The sequence below is a fragment of the Gastrolobium bilobum genome, unplaced genomic scaffold, assembly GCF_033153095.1.
Source record: "Gastrolobium bilobum isolate Gb01-03AN ecotype WA unplaced genomic scaffold, APGP_CSIRO_Gbil_v1 utg24917, whole genome shotgun sequence".
NCBI lineage: Eukaryota > Viridiplantae > Streptophyta > Magnoliopsida > Fabales > Fabaceae > Gastrolobium > Gastrolobium bilobum.
Window position 1 is genome coordinate 40,578 of NW_026895125.1, and position 26,048 is coordinate 66,625.

General features: G+C 35.9%; 1 protein-coding gene across 3 annotated transcripts; it reads left to right on the forward strand.

Annotated features, from left to right (window-relative positions):
- Window positions 1–9,548: 9,548 nt before the first annotated feature.
- On the forward strand, window positions 9,549–24,285 carry LOC133317114 (5'-3' exoribonuclease 4-like). Of its 3 annotated transcripts, none has more exons than XM_061519037.1 (22): window positions 9,549–9,858; window positions 10,152–10,254; window positions 15,843–15,919; window positions 16,009–16,200; window positions 16,378–16,497; window positions 16,595–16,657; window positions 16,745–16,891; window positions 16,997–17,161; window positions 17,361–17,438; window positions 17,648–17,734; window positions 17,847–17,927; window positions 18,198–18,293; window positions 18,830–18,900; window positions 20,553–20,681; window positions 20,758–20,834; window positions 20,921–20,961; window positions 21,052–21,126; window positions 21,719–21,870; window positions 21,965–22,069; window positions 22,149–22,228; window positions 22,482–22,560; window positions 22,938–24,285. In XM_061519037.1, exons 1-22 carry the CDS (start codon window positions 9,652–9,654, stop codon window positions 23,554–23,556), a joined length of 2,844 nt encoding a protein of 947 aa, XP_061375021.1. In that variant the 5' UTR covers window positions 9,549–9,651; the 3' UTR covers window positions 23,557–24,285. The 3 variants fall into 3 exon arrangements, with proteins under 3 accessions (XP_061375021.1, XP_061374957.1, XP_061375077.1); XM_061518973.1 differs by having other exon boundaries at window positions 22,149–22,224; window positions 22,478–22,560; XM_061519093.1 differs by lacking the exon at window positions 9,549–9,858 and having other exon boundaries at window positions 10,193–10,254; window positions 15,843–16,200; window positions 22,149–22,224; window positions 22,478–22,560.
- The last annotated feature ends 1,763 nt before the right edge of the window (window positions 24,286–26,048 follow it).

Here is a 26,048-nt window from a genome sequence, read left to right on the forward strand (position 1 = left end):
ATTGACTAAGTTTCCCAAAAAAAACGAAATTTATTTTTTTTAAAATTTGAAAAAAATAATTTCAAAATAGATTAAAAAAATATATTACAAAAATAATTCTTTTTACAAATTTGTTTGAAAAAATCCTTATTTTTAAGAAACAAAAATATTTTAAAAAACTCACTTAGTAAAAATTTTATCAATTATTTTAAGTACAAAATAAATTGGTACAAATACATCATTTAAACTAATCTTATAAAATCTTCATTATATTATTAGGAGTTTATATTTATAAATTTTTTATTTATAAATTACACTGTGTTCTTCGAAAAAACACTAAATTATATTATGTTCTTCTGAAATTACATAATTTAATTTAAAAAATTTATAAAAAAAATTATAAACCATCCTTCCCCTTCGAAAAAACACTAAATTATATTATGTTCTTTTGAAATTACATAATTTAATTTAAAAAAATTATAAACCATCCTTCCCCTTATATTATTGTCTAATCTAATATGTTATATGGAACAAAATTTATTCGTGAAAGTTGTGCCATGAATCATTATTGTTCCAAAGGTTTTGATGACTTCGAAATGACACACTATTGATTGACCCATTTAATAGTAAAGAAATCCTAGATCTTTGACAATCGTATCGTACACATCGAGGTTTTCACCCTCATGCACATAAGCATGCTTCTTTTCTTACCCTACACGTCATTTATTGTAGGTCACGCTGACTTGAGCGCCAGAGTATTCGTAGGAGCACCACCTTTTACTATCTTTCTTCTTCTTCTTTTATACATATCCACCTTTTACTTTCATTGCTCATCCAAGCGCATAGAATATGTAATCACCACCTAATTTAGATCATTGAAAGCTGCAAAAAAAAAAAATTAAATATTATTTTTTTAATAAATAACTATGTAAATATAGGCATTTTGAAACCATTTACGGAAATATACGTTGGAGGTTATGAATTTAAGAGAAACAAATTTAGAGGTGCTTGAAATATTACACCAAGAGATATTAAGTTTGGAATAATCAACAGTGTTACCTCCAACTTAGGAAACCCTAGATATAAGGCAAGTTATTGGGCTTCAGCCCATATGGACCCAAATAACTATGATTTCACCTATTGGACTTATATGTGAACATATTATTGGATTATATTATTAATATATCCAACAGTATAGCAGTCAAACACGTTCACATAAGACGTGATCCAGTGGAAAAAGGCACGCTCATGTGACGCGTGACCTAAGAGAAAGACACGCTCACATGGGTGTGACCAGGAGAGAGACACGCCCAGGGGCGTGACCTCCCTGGTCTACAAAACTATTAATGGCTTTCATGTATTGTATTTATCGAAATATTACAATATTCTCTTTATTTTTTTACTTTGCAAGTAAAGTAAATGAGTTTTGTCTCGGTTCTCAAATTTTTTTATAATAAAAAGTACTTTTAGTAAAAAAAAGTTGTAGCCTTTATGAGTACGAGGAAAAGTTGGGTAGGAATAGTTAAGATTGGCAACCATCATTAATGGCACTAGCCATGTCCTCTGCGACGTCCAACAACTCACTGCGACTTCCAACGCCTGATGCTATAGGTTAGGGAGTAGTGATGTGACACAGAGGAACCTGCATGCAGTGCAGAGAAGAGATGAATGTTGTTAAAGAATAATAAACATGTTGCTTGTCTTTATATTAAGGGAGGTCACGCCCATGTTGAGCGTGTCTCTTTCCTGGTCACTCCCCATGTAAGTGTGTCTCTCTCTACTGCTCACGTCCCATGTGGACGTGTTTGACTGTTATACTTGTGTAAATAATTTCAAAACGACTATATTTACGTAATTATTTATTAAAAAAAAATAATATTTAAATTTTTTTTGCCCATTGAAAGCTCTAGGTACAATCTCACTACTATAAGTCTAAATAAACACACCTAACAATTATTATAATATTTTTTCCTAAAAAAATAAACTTATATGATGAGTTATTTTTCTCATATTTTATTATTAAAATTTAAATTATATAACTCAAAATTTAAAATTAATACAAGTTATTTGGATATCTATATAACTAATTTATCTCATTCTTTTTTATAAGTCAATATCAAACATCATATTTAAATATTAAAAAGTTGAATTCAAGCCTATCTCAACTTTTTTTTCTATATAGTACATATTACGATTAACATATGAAAACAATCAAAATTATTAGTTCAATCAATAATTTTCTACAACCAAGTAAACGATCAGGTGAGATTTTTGAGAAAAAATATTTTACTTGTCATGAGAATTTTGAGAAAAAATAGTTTGATCTAACTTAAGATATAATTGTCCATTCAATTACAGGATGAAATATCCTTATTATATAATATTCCTCCATTCATTCCCACACATAACGTGCTCCCATTCTTGTGAAACTGAACTTTCACTGAATTAGAAAATATTGTGATACAAAAGTAAGTACAAAGGTGCAGCTACACAATATAAAGATACAAAGAGTACATGTGAACCTGCCACATTAGCAAGAACTAATAAACTAAAATAACAGAAACTCTAACTAAAAATAGCTTGATCAAAATTCAGTTACATAATGAAATATCACGTGCATGGGAACTAGGGAACTACATTCTACGCTATCCTGATTCTTGACTTGAAATCTTTTTTTATTTTTTCTGAATTATCATATTGTATTACCCCCCCAGTGGGACATTACAGATCAAGGAGTCCCAACTTGGAGATGTTAGAAGAGAAGGAAGGTTAGGGAAGAGCCTTTATAAAAACATATGCAAGTTGTGTTGCAAATGGAACTAGGATAAACGCAGAAAACCAGACTGTAATTTTTCTTGAGTGAAGTGACAATCCAGTTCTATATGTTTGGAGCGTTCATGGAACACTGGGTTGTGCACAAAGTAGATTGCAGATCTATTGTCGCAGAAAACTAATGCAGGTTTTTGAGAAGGAAGACGAAGATCATCAAGCAGAAAGTGAAGCCACTGTAGCTCACATGTAAGAGTAGCCAACACCCTATACTCAGTTTCATAAAAGCTACAAGAAATAGTGGATTGCCTTTTAGACTTTAATGAAATAAGAGAAGGACCACGGAAAACACAAAAACCAGTAATGGAATTTCGGGTGTATGAGCAATAAGCCTAATCAGAGTCTGCGAAGCCTGAATATGAGTAACTGGATAAAGCCCTTGAAATGGAACAAGTGTCACGTTAAGGATCTGTGATAGGGATCACGAATTCACGATCATGAGGGCTCATTGACACCACACACCCATTGCCAGAAATATGTTCCTAGTCTAGAGATATCGATAATAGGAATTGGTGATCTTGGGTAAGACTAGCACGACTCAGCTACTTGTATAGAGATGCAAGGTAGAGTCCTCGTGAGCTACAAATATGGAGATGTCTTAGCTGACTCGTGGGCGGACCTATTGAAGAATAGCTCGCACTGAATTGACCCACAAAGAGACACAAGGAAATCTCACAGATAGTATCAACATGTAATGTCTCTTATTATTTGGGTGTGTCTTTCCTTATGCCTGACGTTGTCATATAGACCTGTGCTTTTGAAGGCTTACTTTGATTATATATCTTGTCTACCTGAAACATGGAGACTCGTAGGTAGACTATTGGGCATATCCTAAGGAATCAAGACTAGTGTGACAAGCTGGAGGAATTCGTCAATCTCTGTGAGAGATTAGGTTATCCGTAGACTGGTGAAACCTGGATGACATTTACGAGACTCGAGAATCTATGCATAGTAGATGAGTCATGAGATGGACCGCTCTTTAGAGTTCGTAAATGAAGATTCCCTATTTTGGCAAAAGCTAACCCTAAACCGCAGGGGTTGATACGTTTTCCTTTACCTAGGTCAATGGGACGGATAACCGAGACAAAATGACAATTCACAGGTAACCAAATAGGTATAATATGTTGATCATTTGATGAACTCAACTAGCTCTAGGACAACAAAGCATTGTTAGTGCTATGTGTTGTCATTAGATGGATTGAGCCTAATGGACCCAAGCCTATTTATGTAAATGGTTCTGTTGGGCCTGATAGGTCACACACAAACACCTTAAGTTGTCTTAAATTCTAGCATATGTGATTTGAACCCAATAAGGGATAATGAGCCTAAGTTGGTAAAGCCCATATATTGGGTCAAGAGAGGGTAGGTGGCATCATAGGCTAAGTTGGACTTCATCTATGATGTAACCTAATTAATTTAAATGTTAAATTAATAAAATTAATTTGAATTCTAATTTTGAAATTTGAATTAAAATAATTTGAATTCTAATTTCGAATTTGAAATTTGAATTTGAATAAGATTAAGTTAAATTATAATTTTGAATTTAAAATTTGAATTTAAATATAGTCATTAAATTAGATTTAATGAAGATGGAAAAAATAAAGGAAACCAATCAATTAGATTGATTGACCAAAATGAAGGAAACCAATTAGTTAAATTAATTGGCTGAGGGATGATAAAGGAAGATGGATAACTGGATTTTCCTACAATATTGGGAGCTGCTCCCCTGTGATGGCTGAATTGTGGGCAATTTTGATAGGATTGCAAGTCGCTTGGAACAAAGGAGCCCGCAATCTGGTGGTAGAAAGTGACTCGAAAATTGCAATTGCTGCAATTAACAACCCCAAGGAGACAGAAACCATGGGTCAGATTATTAATAGCATTAGAGGATGGAAGAAGGAAGAGTGACAACTTCTCTTTAACCACGACATTAGGGAGAGAAATAGATGCGCTGACTGGCTGGCGAGTTACAATTGTGGAAGCATTGAAGAGATTACCATTTTGGAAGAAGCCCCTGCAGGGTTGGGCTCCTTGCTGTCCATGGATACCAGGGCCTTTTTTTCTTAGTTTTTTCTGTTTTTGGGGCTTGCCCCTCCTTTGTACTAAAAAAAATAAAAAATAAAAATTAATTGGCTGAAATTTGGGAAACCAATCAATTTGACTGATTGGATAAAATTAAGGAAATCAATTAATTAGATAAATTGGCTAAAATTGGGGAAACCATCCAATTAAATTAATTGAATAAAATTAATGAAACCAATTAATTAAATTAATTGACTGAAATTGAGAATATCATTCAATTGGATTGATTGGATAAAATTAAGAAAATTACCCAATAAGATTGAGATTTGACGAGGGCGCTGATTTGACCTAATCTTAGGTTAATGAGGCACCACATATATATAGCTCTTTTCTTCCTTAGTTTTGTAACTCTTCTTCTCTAATTTTCTCCATTGAAACTATAGCCAACACACACATCAGTGTGGCGACTGTCTCTTTCTCTTGGAATAACCAAATGCACTATCCAATCTTTGTTCTTCTCTTGAGTCTAGCAACCTCCATTGAAGGACATTGGGCATCCGAAGAAGCGTTCTTCTTTTACAAGAAAATAAGATGGTATGGATCTCCATCGGTGGATTTATATTCTTCAAGTCTGAAGATTTGATCAAGAACGCATTTGATCAGAAAAAGTTATCCGAATAAAGTTATCAACTTTAAATCCCTAACATGTCTATTGCATGATTCATGGGTTGGACATGATTGAGGGTGGACAAAGATTGCTTCTTCGGCACAATTTTTTTAATTTTTCCCTCATTTATATTCATGGCCTACAAAAGGATACTTTCATTTGGAACATTAGCAGATATAACAACATTGGGATTATGTAGTATAGGTTAATGAGGAAGATAACTATCATCAAGATATAAGTTGATCTCTGCATGAACAAAAATTGAAATAGATGGTGATGTAACAGTCATGAAAGAAAACTGATTTTCAAAGAAAGCAACATTTCGAGAGATAGTTAAGTGTTTGGTAGTGAGATCATATAAGATATATCCTTTGGTTCCTTCTTAGTAACTAAGAAAAACTACCTTTCCTACCCTTGGAGAGAATTTATGACCTTGGGAAGTCAGGGTGGTTGCCTAACAAAGGCAATCAAACACTTTGAGGTAAGACAAGTTGGATGATTTCTTATTAAGCATTTCATATGGGGTTTTGTTATCAAGGGCGGGAGTAGAGAGACGATTTATGAGATGTATAGAGTAGAGTATGGCATATGACCATAGAGGTTTGGGAAGGTTGGCTTGGAAAAGCAAGGCCCTTGCAACATGTAATATATATTGATGTTTTTTTTTCTATTACCCCATTTTGCTGGGGTGTTTTAACACAAGTGGTTTGGTGGATGATTCCCTTTGTAAGAAGGAACTCAAATATGAAGAATTCAGTCCCATTATCGGTTCTGATAGTTTGAAGTGTGATATCAAACTGATTTTCTATGTAAGCTACAAAATGTTGAATATTAGTCTTTTTTTCAAACTTGTTTTCATGGGTATAGCCTAAGTGAAAAGAGAGTAGTCGACCACCAAAGTAAGGATATACCGATGGCCATGAATTGAAGGAATGGCATACAATCACCAGACATCAGCATGCAAAAGAGCAAATATGTGATCAGAGTTAGTATTGCTTAGTGGGAAATGCAATTTTTGTTGTCTTGATAATTGGCAAACATCACATGGATATATTTGTTTAAAAGGAATGAAAGGAAACTTTACAGGCATATGTTTCAAAGAAGTATTTAAAATGTGACCTAAACATAAGTGCTATAATACAGAATCATCTTTGGTACAATGAATGGAATTACATTTAGAAAGAAATGGTTTACATTCTAATTTATTTTGAGAACTACAACTTGATTGATGAACATGTATATCCAATGAAATGGTTCACATCTCTGTATGCCTTAGCTGTAACAATTGTCTGTAGCGTGTGGTTTTGTCTAATGATACAAGAAAGATCATAGAAGGTTGGATGATAGGGTTGGTCATGTAAGAGCTTCATAACAGAGATTAAATTCGGTTTAAACTGCAGAACATAAAGAACATTATGCAAAATTAGTTCATGTGTAAGAGTCATTATCCCTTAATGATTTACTATAACTTTAGAACCATTTAGTAAGGTGATAAAAATAGGTGAGATTTTCTGAAATGGGGGAAAACTTGAACGAAAGAAGCATATGTTGTATGTGGCTCTAGCGTCCAAGATCCACCTTTCAAATATATTACTTGAGCATTGATTCACATCTGCATTTAAGGCAGCAGTAATGAGAACAAGATTGGTGGAATATGTTGCTTTTGTGCTAACTATTGATTGTTGTAGCATATTCATAATGGTGTCATATTACTCCCGAGAGAGTGCATGACTTTGTGAACTTGAATTATTTTCTTCATTGTTTGCTTCTCTAAAAGAAACATTTTGTTGATTTTCTTGAATAGCACAATTAGCAATGCATGAGTCTCTTGACTTGTATCCCGAAAGAAAGCCACGGAGATGAAAACATGTTTTAACCGTGTGATTATTTCTCACACAATGCGTACAAACTTTATTGTTTATACTAGTGTTTCTGCTACCAATGTGTTGTCCTCTTCCTCTTACAAATTTGTCTCTTTCTCTACCAGATCCAAAAAAAGCACAAGAATTATTGTTAGAGGCATTAAAGAAAAATTGTCCTTTTGCAAAATTAGCATGACAAGATTGAGTTGTCTTTCTTGTTGTATAACAAGAGAGAAGACTGTGTTAACACCAGGGAATGAATTCAACATCATCACTTGCAATTTAACATTAGCATACTGGTCATTGAGACCTTTTAGGAATCTAATGGTGTGATCCATCATGCTGTATTCTCTCATTGTTGTATAACCAACACAATTACAATAAGAAATAGGTTATTCTACCTATCTTTATTCTGTCTACCTTTGCCTACATCTCTCAATACCGTTAGATTACAATCTCATCCAACGATAGAGATTTATGGAATAAAATAATTTTTTTTCTCTTTCTCTCTTCTCACGGTCTTTCACACCCTTTCTTTCTCTTCCTCTTTCTCTCTATTGGATATACCATCATCGATTTTAATTTTGGTTTTGGTTTTGATTTCTAAAAAATAACAATGGATTGGTGGATGCAGTGGTGTCGTGTTCCAAGTTGAAAGACAGAGAACATATTTAAAGGCAAGATCCCTACATTTGTCTTGAATATGCCAACACTAAGTTCCGAACGAGAACCTACATAGCTTCGATTACATCCTCTTTTTTCAATTTGATTTGACTCTTTTGTAATCAACATTGACCATTTACCTCTTAGGACGGAAAAAAATCCCATTTTTCAAGAGAAGTTCATGACAAGGTTCAAAAAATATTTCCAATAACCTAAACAAGGAACAAATATTATATGGAAAATTTCAAATCTCCAAAATTCATTTTCATAATTCGTTTTATTGTCGAAAACCAGTAATTCCCTGTAATTCCAATCACCAACAAAATGAAGAAAATCCAATAGAGAGAAAGGATATAGGAGGCAATGAGGAGAAAGAGGAAAAAAATGTTTATTTTATTTCGCAAATCTCTACTATTGAATGAGATTGTAATCTAATAGTGTTGAGAGAGATAAACAAAGATAAGGGTAGGCAGAATAACCTATATCTTTCAAGAAATATCGTATCGTCAATGTTATACCCTAGTGATTAAATATCTCTAAGTAGGTTTTGAGATGAGATTAAATGGTGGATTGAAAATTAGTGAAAGAAAGAATGAAATTTTGAAATTTAAGTGAAAAACTGCATCAGGTGGCTCTCGCTCTAATCGGAAACTCGCTGTCAATCTCGCTGAAGCGAAATAGCCCTGATATATAAATATATGTGATTTTTTTCTTCTCTTTTATTTGAAAATTAACAAATTAGGTTTAAATTATATCGGAGAGGAGGAGGACATGATAAACGTAAATGAAAAATTTTCTCTCTCTCCTTATGTAGTGTAACTCATGCGATAGAGAATTAAATAAAAAGAAAATAGAAGTCGTGAAATTGTCTTTTACGAGACTGGGTACGTGTGTATATGCATAAGTAGATTTGTCAAATTTAAAAAAAAAAAAAAATTCTGAGAATAAGATGACCGAAAGAGGTTGAATGGAGATACCCTTCAGGTTATTAAAAAGAAAAAAAAAATTAAAGTTTTAAATTTAACTTATTTAACTAAGTCAATGTTTGAATGCCCTTTTTTATTCAATGAGTTGTCAATTAAGTCTTATTAACGTGTACCTAATTTATGAAAATTGCTTTACTAATACAGATGCACCGTAAATTTGGTGTATCTTCCATTCATATTGTGACACGTGTTTTATTTTTGTCAAATCAATAATAAATAATTTATTTTAAAATTAAGAGAAAAAATAATTCGATAAAATAAGTGAAATATACACCTAATTTTTAATACATCTGTAATAGCAAAATATTCTCCTAATTTATTGTTATCCGTAACAGCTTCAAAATAACATGATCATCTCTCACTAGTACAGTTCATTGGAAATAGGGTAAACCAAACCGTTCATGTCCAAGTATACAAGCTGTGCAACTCCATGCCAACAATGGGATTAGTTCTGAATGGGTAACATGGTAAATAGTGGCAGCCCCAAATTTAATGAGGTGGCACAAGAAGGGTATTATCGTCCATCAACAACTCGTCCCCGACAATCACCATTCTAAACTGCAGACTGTGTCACTAGTCCAAAACTTTCTTCCCTTAATTTTTTTTTTCGTCGTATCCGAACCGGTCGAACCGAGCCGAAACTATGGGAGTGCCTGCATTTTACCGGTGGCTCGCGGACCGGTACCCGCTCACGATCGCCGATGTAGTGGAGGAAGAGCCCACCGTCGGTGACGACGGCGTTCCGTTGCCTATTGATGTGTCTAAACCTAATCCCAATGGCATGGAGTTCGACAACTTGTACTTGGACATGAACGGTATGGTTCACCCTTGTTTTCACCCGGATGGCAAGGTAACTAACGTTCTTCGCTTCACATCTATTTTTCTTAATTTCCGTTTGGAAAGAAACTTAGAATCCCCCTCGTTATGCTGAACCTGAATGGAATAAGAACTTTTCTGAAATTTCTGTTTCAACTTCATGTTTGATTTTTTGCTACGAATTTTCATAATTCTTTTCGGTTTAGGTATTATATAGTGAACTGAAGTCATGTTCCATACTAGGTATTATATAGTTGGAGTTTCTGAGTTACACAGTAATTTTGGTAAAGTTACATTGCTATGGTTAATAAATCTTTTTAAATGCAGCCAGCACCTGCTACCTATGATGATGTATTCAAATCAATATTTGATTACATTGACCATATCTTTTCGTTGGTTCGTCCAAGGAAGCTTGTCTACCTTGCACTTGGTATGAATATGAATATATATGTACATGTACTTTTTTATTTTCATTGTTCTTTTGGATTGTAACATATTAACATTACTAAGTGTGGAGGTGTCAGATTCCTGATGTCAGATCGATCATGTCAGCTCCTTGAAGCTGTAAACCATAGGGGTTTTAGAGCTCCATGTCAAACCTAGAAATCACACTAAAGAAGTGTATCAACAATATAGTGCAAATCTGTTCGTAAAAGACTCAGATAAGTTTTCATTAAACAGAAAAGCCAATATGGCAAATCAAAACTTACATATATCCAATTTTTGGAGGGCTACATTTGTGTTAGAGTGGCTGGTTTGTATTTGACTATCTGTAGATCAAGTATCTCAGCTCTTAGCTTGGAGAGATGGCCATATTTGCTGAACTTACAACCACTAACCACGGGAGTGGAGAGACCCTTAGCATTACTCATGTGAGCCTTATCTAGTAAATCATGGATGTACTTGCCTTGGTAAAGTAATAGAGATCCATTGGAAAGGCATTTAACTTCAATACCCAAAAAGTATTCAAGAGCGCCAAGTTGTTTAAGAGCAAACACGGAACTGAGTTTAGTCATTAGTTGTTGGATGAGAGATAAAGAGGAACCAATGATGATGATATAATCTGCATAAACCAATAGATAGATGCAGTGGGAGTTGCCCTTATGAACAAAGAGAGAGGGATCACACTTGTTGGAGAGGAAGCCAAATTTGTGAAGAGTAGAGGTGAGTCATTCAATCCAGGCCTGAGGAGCCTGCTTAAAGCTATAATTGGCTTTTTGAAACTTACAAACCAAGGTTTTGATTGAAGATTCAAAGCTAGGAGGCTGGACCATATATGCTTCTTCCTTAAGTAGGACATTGAGGAAAGCATTATTCACATCAACCTGCTGAATAGGCCACCTTTGAGTGAGAGCCAAGGTAAGGATGATACAAATGGTGACAGGCTTAACAACAGGAGGAAAGGTTTTGATTGAAGATTCAAAGCTAGGAGGCTGGACCATATATGCTTCTTCCTTAAGTAGGACATTGAGGAAAGCATTATTCACATCAACCTGCTGAATAGGCCACCTTTGAGTGAGAGCCAAGGTAAGGATGATACAAATGGTGACAGGCTTAACAACAGGAGGAAAGGTTCTAGTGTAGTCAAAGTCGGGTTGCTGGTGAAACCTTTTGGCCACAAATTGCACCTTATACTTTTAAATAGTCCCATTAGGATTTTCCTTAACTTAAAACACTTACTTACAACCAATTGCATACCTGTTAGGAGGAAGAGAGACCTAGGACCAAGTGTTTTTGGCCACTAAGGCATCAAACTCAGCTTGCATTGCAACATGCCAGTGAGCAAGGAACAAAGGTTGCTTGACAATAGTTGGTTCAAGAGGGTAAAACGAGGTTTTACAATACGAGACTTGGAACAGGTTTGCATAGGGTGAATATACCGAGAGGTAGATAGGCAAGAGGAAGAAAGAACTAGAGATGAAGAAGGAGATTTAGATGCAATCATAGGGGAGTAGGAAGAAGAGGGAGGAGTCGATGAATTGAATAGGCCATGGGATCTAGAAGTAAACTAGAGTCAAACTTGCTTGAAGGAGAGGACAAAGAGGAAGAAGGACTAGAATAAAGAAGGGGAAGGGAAGCAAGAATAGGTGCGGGAGGTAAAGGAAAGGAAGTAGAAGAGGACACAAGTGTGATAGTGTGGAAACAAGTCATGTGAAAAGATCACCAAGGGAAAAGTTCGATGGAAATTATGAGCTGGTTCCCTGAACAGACAGTGGAAGATATGGAAGAAATTGTTGGGCAGAGGATGGAATCTAGGAATTAACAGAACTAGCACCAGAAGCCTGGACCAGAGAGGCTGAGGAAGAAGAGCCTATTTGAACAATAGTAATTGCAGGCCTCTTCTGAGTGGGATTGACCGAAAAAGCATAAAAAAATGGTGTGTGCTTTTTCTCATGCCTCACCTCATAAGCTAAAAGTAGATACTCAATTTCGTTGACAGTATATGGATTGATCCTACTATTGATGGAGATCATGAACACATCATATTTGTCCGTCAAGCCTTTGAGAATGACATCCAATTGCTCATCTGGAGCGACCAGAAAATCGATAGAAACTAGCGAATCCACAATCCCTTAGATGCGCAACAAGTACTTAGAGATAGATCAAGTACCTTTCTTTGTAGTGTGAAACTTTGATCTAAACTGACACACTACATGAGTTTGCGAGGTGAAGAAATTGTGGATCTCGTCCCAAATGGGTGCAACTAGCCACGTATGAGCAACAAGTCAAAGAGGGAAGAAAGGAGCCAAGGAAAAAACCCTAATTGAAAAAATTAGGGAAGAAAGGTAAGCTTTATTTTACCTGACCGTTGTCACGATCATATTTAGAGAAAAACCGAGGTGGAATCTCAGGATTGGCAATGAATCGGTGGAGCTGGTAACCTTTGGTCACGACCTCCATTTCTTGCTTTTAAAGGAGAAATTTCTTCACATCCAACCAAACAAACCGATATGGAATCATAAAAACTCGCCGGAGCAATTGAAGGTGACAACGGAGCCAGCGAGGAGACATGATTGTTAGAGAATATTATAAACCATTAAAAAGCCTTCACCTATTAGCTTAAGCTTTTGGGTTGAATTAGTTCTTTACATGGTATCAGAGCTTCGTGTCCCGTTTTCGATCCTCGCCGCCCCCCACTTTCTCTTGTGGAATTTTCTTAGCACAGGTAGGTGGGCCTGTGCATTGTCCAATGTCCACCCTTTAAGTCCAGTAGGCTCTCGTGTGAGGGGGCATATTAGAGAATATTATAAACCATTAAAAAGACCTCACCCATTAGCTTAAGCTTTTGGGTTAAATTGGTTCTTTACAATGATCACTAAGAGTTGGCGAGCCAGCCATGGCAGGGACCGGGTCAAGCTTTGGTACCACGTAGAAACCGAGATTCTGAGAGAAAATGAAACTGAAGAGAAAGGAAAATATCTGAACTAAAGAAATTGAATTTGATTGATTGTTCCATGAATGCGAGTTACATATTTATAGAACCAGTTCTCAATAACTTAACTGAATTCTATAACTGTGTAATTGAGTTCTAGCTAATTTTGTTGCAGTGAGCTTTCACTGAACGTGATTACTGTCACAGAGTCCCTCACAGCCACAATTGTATAGGTGTACTACAGCATCTCTTACATTGACAAACACAGAGTGGTTGATCAATTTTCATTGATTCACCCACTCTGAGTTTGTTTTTTATTAGGCTCTCTGTAGAGCACGTATCTCAGTGCTGAGCTTGGGTTTCCGTTAGTTCTCTAAACTGACAGCTGTCAATACCAGTAGAGTCAGTTGATACCTCTAACTATATATACATTGTAACAGATTCAGATCTCTTCAGAATATTGCTACAGATTCAGTTCCAGAATATTCCCTTTCTCTCAAATCTTCTACTGTAATCTTTCTTTCACTTTCCCTCACTTTCTGTTATGAGTCTAAGCCCTATAGCATTTGTAAAGAACCTTGGGATACACCACCCCAAAAGCTAGCTCAAGAAAGAATAAAGGGGATGAGGATTTCGAGTGGATCGAATACCTTTCCGAAGGGCAATGGGAGGAGTCTCTGATGGAGGATCCGGAGGAGAAGAGCCGACGGGAAAGGGCGATGAGTCATCAAGAGGCAAAGTCGGAGGAGGTGCAGGCTGACGACGCTGGTATGTGAGGAGAGGACGATCTGCAGGTATGGAGGTAATTGGTTGCTCCTCTGGAATAGGGTCACCTGCAGCTGGTAAAGACAAGTCAAGAAAAGGAACAGGGAGGACCTGATCAACTTGGGACACTGGAGACGGAGTAGAGTGAAAAGGCTGCTGATCAAGGAAAGTGACATCAGCAGAAACGATATAACGCTTGAGATCAGGAGAATAGCAACGATACCCTTTTTGAAAACGTGTATACCCAAGGAAAATACACTTGAAGGCCTTGGATGTCAACTTGTCTTTACCTGGAGTAAGATCATGAACAAAACAAGTACAGCCAAAAATATGTAAAGGCAGAGGATAAGAAGGTGCTCCGGAAAACAAAATACTGTGGGGAACATCATTATTTAGCACAGAAGAGGGCATGCGGTTGATAAGGAAACATGAGGTGATAATAGCATCTGCCCAAAAACGGAGTGGGACGTTTATATGAATGAGAAGGGTACGTGCAGTTTCAACTAGATGTCTATTTTTACGTTCAGCGACTCCATTTTGTTGTGGAGTGTGAGGACAGGTAGTCTGGTGTATCGTCCTTTGTGTATCCAGAAATTTAGAAAATTCAAGAGACACATACTCTTTTGCATTATCACTGCGCAAGATTTGAATAGAAGCACCAAATTGAGTTTTTATTTCTGCACAAAACTTTTGATAAATTGAAAATAACTCAGAACGATTTTTCATTAAATAAACTCAAGTGCAACGGGAGAAATCATCAATAAAGGTGACAAAATACTGAAAACCCAAAACAGACGTTGTTCGACTCGGACCCCAAATATTAGAATGAACAATAGAAAAAGGAGCATCAGCTCTTTTATTGACTCTATTAGCAAAGGAGGAGCGAGTGTGTTTTCCTTGCTGACAAGAATGACAGTTTAAAGACTTAAGATTGGATAAAAAGGGAACCATATGCTGAAGCTTGGAGAAGTTTGGATGACCCAGACGGCTGTGAATTAGCTCAGGAGACTCTGTGAGATAACAAGCTACTGGAGAAGGTGGTGCAATCAGATAGTAGAGACCTCGTGACTCAACGCCTGCTCCAATCGTCTTCCCCGTACCCGAATCCTGCATAGAAAAGGATTGTTTAGAGAAGGTAATAGTAAATGAAAGAGAATGAATCAACTGGCTAACAAAGATTAAATTAAAAGGAATGCCAGGTATATAATAAACTGAACTCAAAGTTAAAAGAGGAGTTGGTTTGGCTTCCCCAATTCCACGAGCAGGAGCTTTAGTGCCATCAGCAAGAGTGACAGGGGGTAGGTTATTAGAATAAGAAAGTGAAGTGAAGAGATCTTTATTGCTCAAACTGATGTTACGCCACCTTCAACTGGATTAGTAACTCTTTCAAGTGCCGACTATGAGGCACTTCTCAAGAAGGTTTCTTCTCAGCATCCTACTCAAGACACCAGGTTCTTCGTGGTGATAACGCGAAGGTCGCAGGTTCGTGACCTGCATGGGCCACCAGGTTCTTTATATGGTATCAGAGCCTCGCCGCCCCCCACTTTCTCTTGTGGCGTTTCTTAGCACAGGTAGACTGGGCCTGTTGCATTGTCCACTCTTCAAGCCCAATGGGCTCTCGTGTGTGGGGGCGTGTTGAGATATATAGTCCCACATTGGTTGTATGTGCAACTAATGTGGAGTTTATAAGGCCTTGGGCACTCCCACCCTTTGAGCTAGCTTTTGGGGTGGTGTATCCTAAGGTTCTTTACAGCATTTAAGTTTCAAACTACTTCTGTTTTTACTTTAAACCACTTTCCCATTTGATATGTATCTTTTCACATGTACTTTTCTTTCCCCTTGAGCTTTTGCCACTTGTTTCGTTACTTTTAAATTTTCAGATGGTGTTGCGCCAAGGGCCAAAATGAATCAGCAACGTTCTCGGCGCTTCCGAGCTGCAAAAGATGCAGCTGAGGCTGTAAGAATGTTTATATGTGCATGCTTACTAGGGTCTTTCTCTTTTTTATGGTGAAGTTTGAGTTACTATGCTTATGAGTGACATTATAGGAAGCTGAAGAGGAAAGGTTGAGGAAAGAATTTGAGTGTGAGGGAAAACTTTTGTCTTCTAAAGACAAGCCTGAGACTTCAGACTCAAATGTCATTACCCCTGGCACTCAATTTATGACAGCACTGTCAGTGGCTCTTCAATATTATATACAGACAAGATTGAACAACCATCCTGGCTGGCAGAAACTAAAGGTGCCATTGACACTATCTTATTCATTCTTTTGCCATTTGATCCCTTCAAAATTGGATGATTCCTTTCTTTTGGAGTAATCCCATTTATTTTCTTTTCCTTTATACATCTGGTTTTCATGATACTTTGTCTCTGTGTATTTATTTATGGGACTGCATTGGGTGATTAATTTTTTGAAGGTTATACTTTCTGATTCAAATGTGCACGGTGAGGGAGAACATAAAATAATGGAATACATCCGATTACAACGCAACGTTCCTGGTTTCAATCCAAATACTCAACATTGTTTGTATGGGTTGGTGAGTTTTTGTCCTACTTTGAATTTTCATCTTCTCTGTTTTTGGTGTCGTTATCCTTTGCTTAATTTAGTGTAGTATGATATGATCTTTAAACCAGGATGCTGATTTGATTATGCTTTCCTTAGCTACACATGAGGTTCACTTCTCAATATTGAGGGAGGTTAGTTTCCAATGAATTTTCCTGATGATATTGTTAGCTCATTAATCTTAATGGATGGTCTCAAATGATTAATTTCCTGGTGAACAGGTTATTACTTTACCTGGACAACAGGATAAGTGTTTTTTGTGTGGCCAAGTTGGCCATTTTGCGGCTGATTGTCATGGTAAGCCAGGCACTAAAGCTGAGGACTGCAATCCTGCTGATGATAACCCAATTCACAAAAAGAAATATCAGGTTGGAGGATTGGTATCCACAATGTTGATCTGAATCTTTATTTTTGTTTCTGTTTTTTATTAGTGTATTTATTTTTTATTTTTAAACTAATTCTAGTATTCACAGTTTCTTAATATCTGGGTGCTGCGTGAATATTTGCAATATGAATTGGAGATTCCCAACCCTCCTTTTGAGATTGACTTTGAACGAGTAGTGGATGATTTTGTATTTCTGTGCTTCTTTGTTGGCAATGACTTTCTTCCGCATATGCCAACATTAGAGATCAGGGAGGTAAGCATCTGGCCAGCACCATGTTACACTGAGCTGTACCTTGAAACAGAAAATATGGCATTGCTATCTGCTTCTTGTTACTATTTTTGGGATGTGGGATCTTAACATGCTTCTGTTATGCCCTTTTATCTCATTGCATACTTGTCTTTCTACCTAATTGTCAATGCTGTTCCCTTCAATAAACTTTCTACTATTTCAGGGGGCTATAAATTTATTGATGCATATGTATAGAAAGGAATTTACTGCCATGGGTGGTTATCTTACTGATGTGGGTGAGGTAAATTTCTTTCTTTCTTTCTTTTTTTTGATCATCCAACTAACTTGTGCTCATCTTTATGTTCATTAATATGTTATATGGTTGTGATATATTCTTGTACTCCAGCAATTATCTTTTCACTTCTACAGCTGCTTGTTTTGTGCTTTGGATATAACTCTTAAACATCGATCTGGAATTCCTTCTTTTTCAATTATCTTTATATCTCTTAGGTTTTCTTAGATAGAGTGGAACATTTCATCCAGTCTGTCGCTGTTCATGAAGATCAAATCTTTCAGAAACGAGTTCGGATTCAGCAGGTATTGTGCTTTCTAATTCATTTCATGAACTGAAATGCATGAACTATATGTTCCTTTAATATGCTTTCATAGGTTACTTCCTGATATATAATTCTTGTTATTGTATTTACAGGCTGCAGAATATAATGAAGAGATGAAAGCTAGGGCAAGAGGAGAAATGCCTGAAGAGCCACGAGCCTCATTTGTGGATAAGGTTCAATATTAAAATTTATTGCTAGAATATTCTCTGCATTTTTCTTGACTAAATTTAATACTTATGTTATTGACTTTCTACAGCATGTTTTGGAACTCCACCAGAATCACTTTTCTGTACTGTCAAAGTAATTCTACTGGTGTTCCCTAACATGCACTATGGGTAGCATGTCTGTGACAGCAAGCTAGGCCAATGTTGCATTAAATCCAATGACTTGAGCAATATATAAATCCTGACAAAATATGAAATGAGTGTTTGTTATTTTCTCAGGTTAAGCTAGGGGAGCCTGGATTCAAGGAAAGGTATTATGTTGAAAAGTTTGGTGTATCAAATCTGGAGGAGATTGATAAAATTAAGAAAGATACAGTAAGTTCTATCAATTTGTTTGACCAAAGACTATTCAACTTTATCGAAATTTTCGCTGTTCTTGGACTACATTATATGCTTATATATTTGGATCTAAACTTTCCTTTTATATATATCCTCATTTAAAATGGATAGAATACAAGCATATAAGATTTCTCCTTTTTCTTTTGAACTGATATCTTTGACAGTGTTTTGAACTCATGTTCTTACCTTCTGCCTGTGTTCCAAAGGAGGAAAGGGAGTCTGTTCATGCAGTCCCATCGGTTTCATATGGGTTAAGATCTGTTGATAGTAATGTAAATCAAATTCAATCTTACATGAAGGAATAACTTTTTATAGGACAAAGTTTTAACAAAATCCCACATTGGATTGGAAGTATGCATCATGTGAATTGTTAATATTAATAGATGGATTTGTTTATTCTGAATGTTTTGCTTGCTTGTGGCGATTATCCTACTCATCCTCATTGATTTCTGGCTATTGACAAAATACGTATTACATTAGAAGACAGCTCATTGTCATTGTTGTCCTTGTAGGTCTTGAAATATGTAGAAGGCCTTTGTTGGGTTTGCCGGTATTATTATAAGGGTGTCTGCTCATGGAAATGGTTAGTAACATTTTTTTATTTATTAATCATAGGTTATGTTTGCTTATCACTTCCTGGGTTTGTTTTCCGTGATTGACTTGGTAAGTTGGTATGTTTACAATTACATGCATGATGCACTGTTAGTAACAAGTTCTGGTGAACTACACTTTTAAACTCAATTTGAGAAACCAATAAGTTATCTCACTGTTGGTCTCTCAGAAGATCAAACTTGAACCTGTTGCAGGGGTAGAAACTAGAAAGCTGTTTGTCTGAATGTTTAATTGCCTTCATGGTTATTTCTTTGCTTAAAGATACCTAGGGCAATGGATGGTCATGTATTAAGATGATCTGTATATTATAATGCTTCACTTGAAGGATGATAACAACAAGGTTGTTAAGATTGATATCTTACTTAAGATTGGGAAGGGATAACAAAATCGTAAATCATGGTATCGACACAGATTGTAAGATCTTATATTTTTCATTTTAATTATGAGAAAATAATATTTATGCATATAAATACACGTGATTTAAGATTAACTTAAAAATAAAAATAAAGATGATAATTGCAAATTCTCTCAAAATGTAAAAGAAGGATTAAAAAAAATAAAAATAGAAAGAAGTAAGGAGAGAGAATAGTGGGAGTGAAATGGGAAAGAAAAAGACAACAAAATGCATCAGGGAATCAAATTACCAATTTACCAAATTATCATTTAAAAAACTTTTTATTCCTACCCTTACCCAAACGTGCAGCAACCTACTAAGAAAAACGAACTACAGAACTCAAATATTCTCAAATATTTATATTTTAATTTTAACTTTCTCTCTAATTTTTAACTTTCTCTCTCGTCTCTGTCTTCATCAGCTAAGCAATCCATTCTCACTCGTCTGAAAATTCGGTTCCCCTGAAATTCTCTTCAATCTCTCTCTCACTCCAGGATTAAACCTCTACTTTTGAATGCTTTCAACTTTCTTTATCGCATTTGAAAACTTCTTTATCAATTTCTATCTTTCTATATCATGGCACAGGGAACCTGTACAAAGGCAGAGAAGGTTCAGCCTGTTTAAAATGAGTGGGTCTTAGTGTCTTACTGAAAGAGTTGCTCATTTTTTTGGATTGTCCAGCATGGTGGGATTGAGCGAACCCACCATTTTTGCGATTCTGCGCAGCGATCCATAACGATCCTGTTCAAAGACGATTTTACAGACGATTTAAATTGGTTATGAAGACAAAATCGTGAAATCTTACGATATTGACAACAATGGATAACAAGGTGAAAAATAATGGGTCCATTACTTTTTTTCATAATTGTATAAAATTAATTGAGTATGACTTGATGAATGTCTTGGTCCACGTCTGTTCTTGTTTAAGCAAAAATTTCCGGGTCCAGCATCTTTCTATTCTGTCTGAACTCAATGCTACTCCTCAGGACTTCTAATTTTTGTTGTCCTAAAATGGTTGCTAGCAGGGACTTCTCATTGTGATTTCAGAAGCAATTTGACATAACATTATATAGACTGTATGCCTTGTTGACTGGGATATGGGCTTTGATGTTTGAGTTGCTGTAAAATAATTGGTAAAAGTTGCTAGGAGTGTCTCCTTCATTTTAGTTGAAATATCACCCATGACTATTGTTCAATCTGTTTAATATTGGTTTTTATTGTTTTTTCAGGTATTACCCATATCATTATGCTCCATTTGCTTCTGATTTTAAAAATCTACGTGATCTCGAAATAACTTTTTTCCCGGGAGAGCCATTTAAACCATTTGATCAACTCATGGGGACCCTACCTGCTTCAAGGTTTCTTCCCCTCTCCTGTCCCTATATCTATCATACCGTGCTTTCTATGCTGATACTTACTAATTTCTTGTTACAGTTCAAGTGCACTGCCTAAAAATTATAGGGATTTGATGAATGATCCTTCATCACCTATTTTTCACTTCTACCCTGCTGGTGAGATCACTTGTCTGTTAATTATTTATTCTGTTATGTTTTATTCATTTTCTTGTTCTGGTATTACATGGTTACCTTTTTGACAGATTTTGAGATTGATATGAATGGCAAACGATTTGCATGGCAGGTATTATAGTGTTTTTATGCGTCAAGAATGCTTTAGAATGAAGTGGGAGTTAAGGTTGATTTTTAAATTACTGTTGCGGGTGCTTTTCAGGGTGTTGCCAAGTTGCCATTTATTGATGAGAAGAAATTGCTTGCTGCCACAAGGAAGATTGAAGACACATTAACGGTCTGGAAAAGAATTTTTTATGCGTGTGTATGTTGGGGGGTGTTACTATATTTATGGCTAATAATAATACAGGATTTGTGGACCAAAATTGTCAGCCTTCAAATTGCACCAAAGAATAAACTGTATAATTAAACCTAGCAGCTCTTCTTGAATTCACTAGGAAATTTTTAATGTTTATATTATACTTTAGAATTATACGTCATTGTTTTTCTCCTGAGGTTATTTATTTATTTTACAAGTGCTCTTGAAATATGATCAGAGTTGCATTAAGGTGTGCCCAGCAGCTGGGCAGTAGGAAATGCAGCTGCAACTCTTGAAGTAGGAATTGTTGAAAGTTGATTGGCTGTATCGGTTTTTAAATAGATAGATTTGTTAAGTGTTAATAATCCTCTGTTGTATGTTTGCTACCCAATTGCTGGAGGATTTTTGCTTTAGATCTTTTTTACTCTTCAATAGATGTTTCAAATGGGTAGATAACTTTTAGATACATTATTTTACCAGAGTTGTTCATGTTTTACAGAAAATTAATTCATGAAAGCAGCTATCTCTTTGTTGTGTCTTTAGTGCTCAATTTCAGTTTTGTTATATCCAGGAGGAAGAACAGCTTCGGAACAGTGTGATGCTTGATTTGCTTTATGTCAACCGTGTGCATGATTTGGCTTCGCATATCTTATTGTATTACAAAGTTTGTAGTCAATCACCCCCACATGAAAGATGTGTTTGGCCAATTGACAAAAATGCTAGGTTGTTGAATATGTTTGTGGTCGTCACTAATCATTAATGAATTCCAGTATCTATTTAATAAGCTCATATGCTTGTTTTGTTTCTTTATTAGCAGTGGTGGGATGAATGGATATCTTTGGTTATGTGAAGGAAATGTTCTCAGCACTGTTGTATCTTCCCCCATCAATGGATGGCAAGATATTGAGTGTAACCAAGTCTTGTAAGTTTTGTCCTCTCCACCCACCTAATATTTTAAAATCTTTGGCAGTGAACTCATGTTGAGTGTCCTTGAATTTCAGAAATATTACATATCTTAATCCTCTTAGACATGGACATATTGCAAAACCTCCTGACGGTGTCGTAGTACCCAAGAAGGTTTGTATACTCATCTGACTTAAAAGGTTAATGGTTCTCCAGTGGATGGTGTTCCATGACTGTTATTTATTTATTTTCATACAGAACCAGATTCTTGAGTCAATAACTAGGCTCAAATAGTTGGCATGGACAGAATCATCTATGTTTGGACAAATTATTATGTTTTACTTTTTTGAATAGAAGTTGATACCTGCTGTTTCCTTCTTGGATCAAATACAGACTACACTTACTTTGACATTGTTGTTGTTTGCAGACAGTAAAAGCCATTGATATTAAACCTTATCCTTTACTATGGCATGAAGACAATGTTGGTCGGCGACTGCAAGGCAGAGAAAGGTGAGAATTTATTCCTTATGAGAATGTCAGGTTGCTGCAGTATATTTTTCATGTTCTAGCTGGCTGGGATTCAAACATACACTATTACAACTATGCCAAAACTGATGGTTAAGTGTAATGTTCCAAATGATTATGGTACCGTTATAACTCATTTCCATATGTTGACAAAAGTGTGCAAAGTGATTATTAATATTTGCTCCAAGTAATATGCATGTGTAAAATCTAGACAATCCATATAGAGGAGCTTGGAAAGTTCTCAATGGCTTTCAGAATTTCTTGATGCATGGAACCTGGTCTTCATTCTGTTGTGGGTGATAAGACATAAATACTTTGAATGATTACTTACCTTAATTTTCTGTATGTGATGCATCCGACAGGCCACAACTACCTGCAGCAATAGCTGGAATTCAGCTAGGAGAAGCAGCTCACCGTCTTGTCAAGAACACCCTTAACATTAAATTGAATAATACAACCCATTTGTTGGAGCAACCTCCAGTCCGTCATACAATGAACGGGCTCTCAGCTGGACCCTCTGGATATGGAAAATATTATGGTGAGATTACAAACGGTTATAATGGACAGTATAATCCCCATGGCATAATGACTGGACCTAGATATCCAATCTCATCTAACGGTGGAAAGGATGACAGGCAGAATTTTAGGATACGAGATAGGTCACAGCATCAAGAACAGTTCCACAACGTGAAGACAGGGTTCTCTGCTTTAACAATGGAGGAAGGAGTAAGACCTGGGTCTTCGAGGTTGCCAAATTCCAGACATACAACCAATTTACAACCCCAATTTGTGCAGAACATGGGTCCTCCAATACCACCAAAGTGGATCACTAAAGCGCCACCTATGAATGGAATGTATACTGGGCAGCAGGAAGCTACGTTGGGGGCAGCAGCTTATCATAAGCATACGAAGAAGGTTTACCAAGTTTACCAAGTAAAAACAGGTCAGCCCCAAGATACACCAGAATATGGGAATCAATAATGGTTGTTGTGGATTTTATTTGCCTTGTGTTTGAGGTGCCTTTGCTTCTCTCTGCCGGTTGCTCAAATTGGAGCTGTGCTCTCTATGGTCATCCTTGTTCAATAATTTATTATAGGGGCGCATTAATTAGATTGCCATTTGATATCCAATGCAATTGGAAGAGCAATGCTGTTCAAAGTTTTCTATGATACTAATGTGCAGTGAATGTGCTGCTCTGCTCTGCCCTGCCTTGAATAGACACGGAAAGGTGCAAGAGTGCTATAAGATATTTACAATTTTTCTTGCATTTCAAGTTTTAAACAAATACTCATGGAAATGGTATAGGCCATGGAGAATATCAGCTTGCGTGGTGTTAAAAACAATTTGCAGTCTAGGTATCAGCATAGGTGGTGTTTAGTTCCATGGCATGGAACTAGGTTATTGTGTTGTGTATGTAAAATCCTGTAGGGCTTAGCAGCTTTGCTTAACCAGTTAATCTGTATATACCTGATGTGCATAGAATGTTGAATATTTGTCTGGGATTGTTATTCCCAGCATCTGTATGTTGCATAGGATATGAAAGTTATTATGTGGAGTCGGCTGCTCGTGACTAGTGAAACAATTATTAGGTTGATGAACAAGAAAGGGACTTGGGGAGGGTGAGTTGACTTTAAAGCATATTTTCCAGGTTGGTAACAGATTCTTGTAACTGCTAACGGTTTCCTATATAAGCATCTAATTATTAGGAACGAAGCCAGCTTTGATTGAGCCTAATTACTTCATGGTTTACGATCTTAAAAATTAAGCTGAATAGTGTGATTCATTTGTGTGTGTGTGTGTGTGTGTTTGTGCGGGGGCAGCAGAATAAAAGGCTTATTTGATTCAATCGTACTGCATAATACTTTAAAGTGGGTTCTGAGTGAGTTATTTCAAAATGAAAAATCAAGCATAGACTAAAATTATTATTTTTTATACATTCATAATAATTTATGCAATAACAACAATTATAAATATAGCCAGATAAAAAAATTATAAAGATAACAGCACATAATTTATCCCAAATCAACGTCATACAGTAATATATTTTTTTATTAAATAATAATAAAATTTGATTTAATAATAAACAAGTAAATAAATAAGTCAACAGTTTTAATATTTTGATGTGTGTGATCCGTATAATATGGTCAGGTTTACCTTTAAAATCATTTTCAGCTAAATCATCCAGTATAAAAATCAAATTAATGTACGATGCAGTTCAATTTTGTATTCGATTTTCATTTAAATTTTTGAACACCTCTAGTAATTATATAAGCTTTGTCTGCTGTTTGGCCCCAAAGGCCTCTCTTTGTCAACGCTTTACTTAAATTTTAAAACGTGGTTTTATGTACCCAAAAAAAAAAAACGTGGTTTTTAAAAAAAGAAAAGAAAGAGAGACAAAGAAGATGTTGGGTTGGATTTGGATTCTTTTGTGTTTAACAATAGTTACGTGGTCATAACATTTGATTTTAATCACTGATTAATGATGAAATAAAAAAATATATATAATTTTTAAATAAATAATTATAATCAAATAATATAATCATTCTTAAACATAAGAGGATATAAATTGTATTTGACTTTGACGTGCTCTTCCGAATGTACTATTTGTGTTTGGGACGGGACTGGATAAATAGATGAGGTGGGCGAAATTGTATTGATTTAAATCTCATGGGGCGTTTTGGTAGACCATTTTTTTTTTCTAGGGAATCCCGGTTCCAACAATATATTTGGAAAGTAAATTTCTCATATATCTCAATTCTATGTTTGGTTGATTATCAATGATTTCTAGGAATATAGACTGATTTTATAAAACTAACCTTTTATGAATTTTTGAATTTTTTTTTCTAAAATGCCATAAAAGTGTCAAAATGTGACGTTGGGGTCACCGAGAGAAGCGACATGAAACGGAAAGGAACCTAGTAAGAAGGCTTTGTGAAAGGGAATAGAGAAACCCACGATTTTGTAAAGCAGAGTAAGCTAGGGCTTTATCAAGAGAAGGTATTTTAGTCATTAAAATATTAAAGCAAAGTTATTTATGTCTTATCAATTATATAAAAAAATTTCCTAGGAATTCAAGAATACCACCCATCGATGGTATTATTTCTGTTCCGGATGGCCCAATGAGAGTTTGGCCCAACGGTCAGGGCCCAACCCCATCAAACATCCACGTCAGCCCTACCAATTGGGGGGGGGGGGGAGAGAATTTATTGTGGTCCGGGACCACCATTTTTTAGGTGGTCTCTTAGTGTGAATGGAAGGGTAAAATTGGAAAAGAAGAAAAATAGCAGAGGTAAAATGGGAAAGAAAAAATTAGTGTTGTGAGAGGGAGCACCAAATCATTAGGTGGTTCCGGAGCATATTAAATATTTCCACTGGGGGGATGCGCACCTCCCAACATGGCAACTCCCCCCAAGGATAAACACCGGAGTGTCCTACCTTGGGACTGTAACCCCCAAATGCAGTCGCCCGAATGC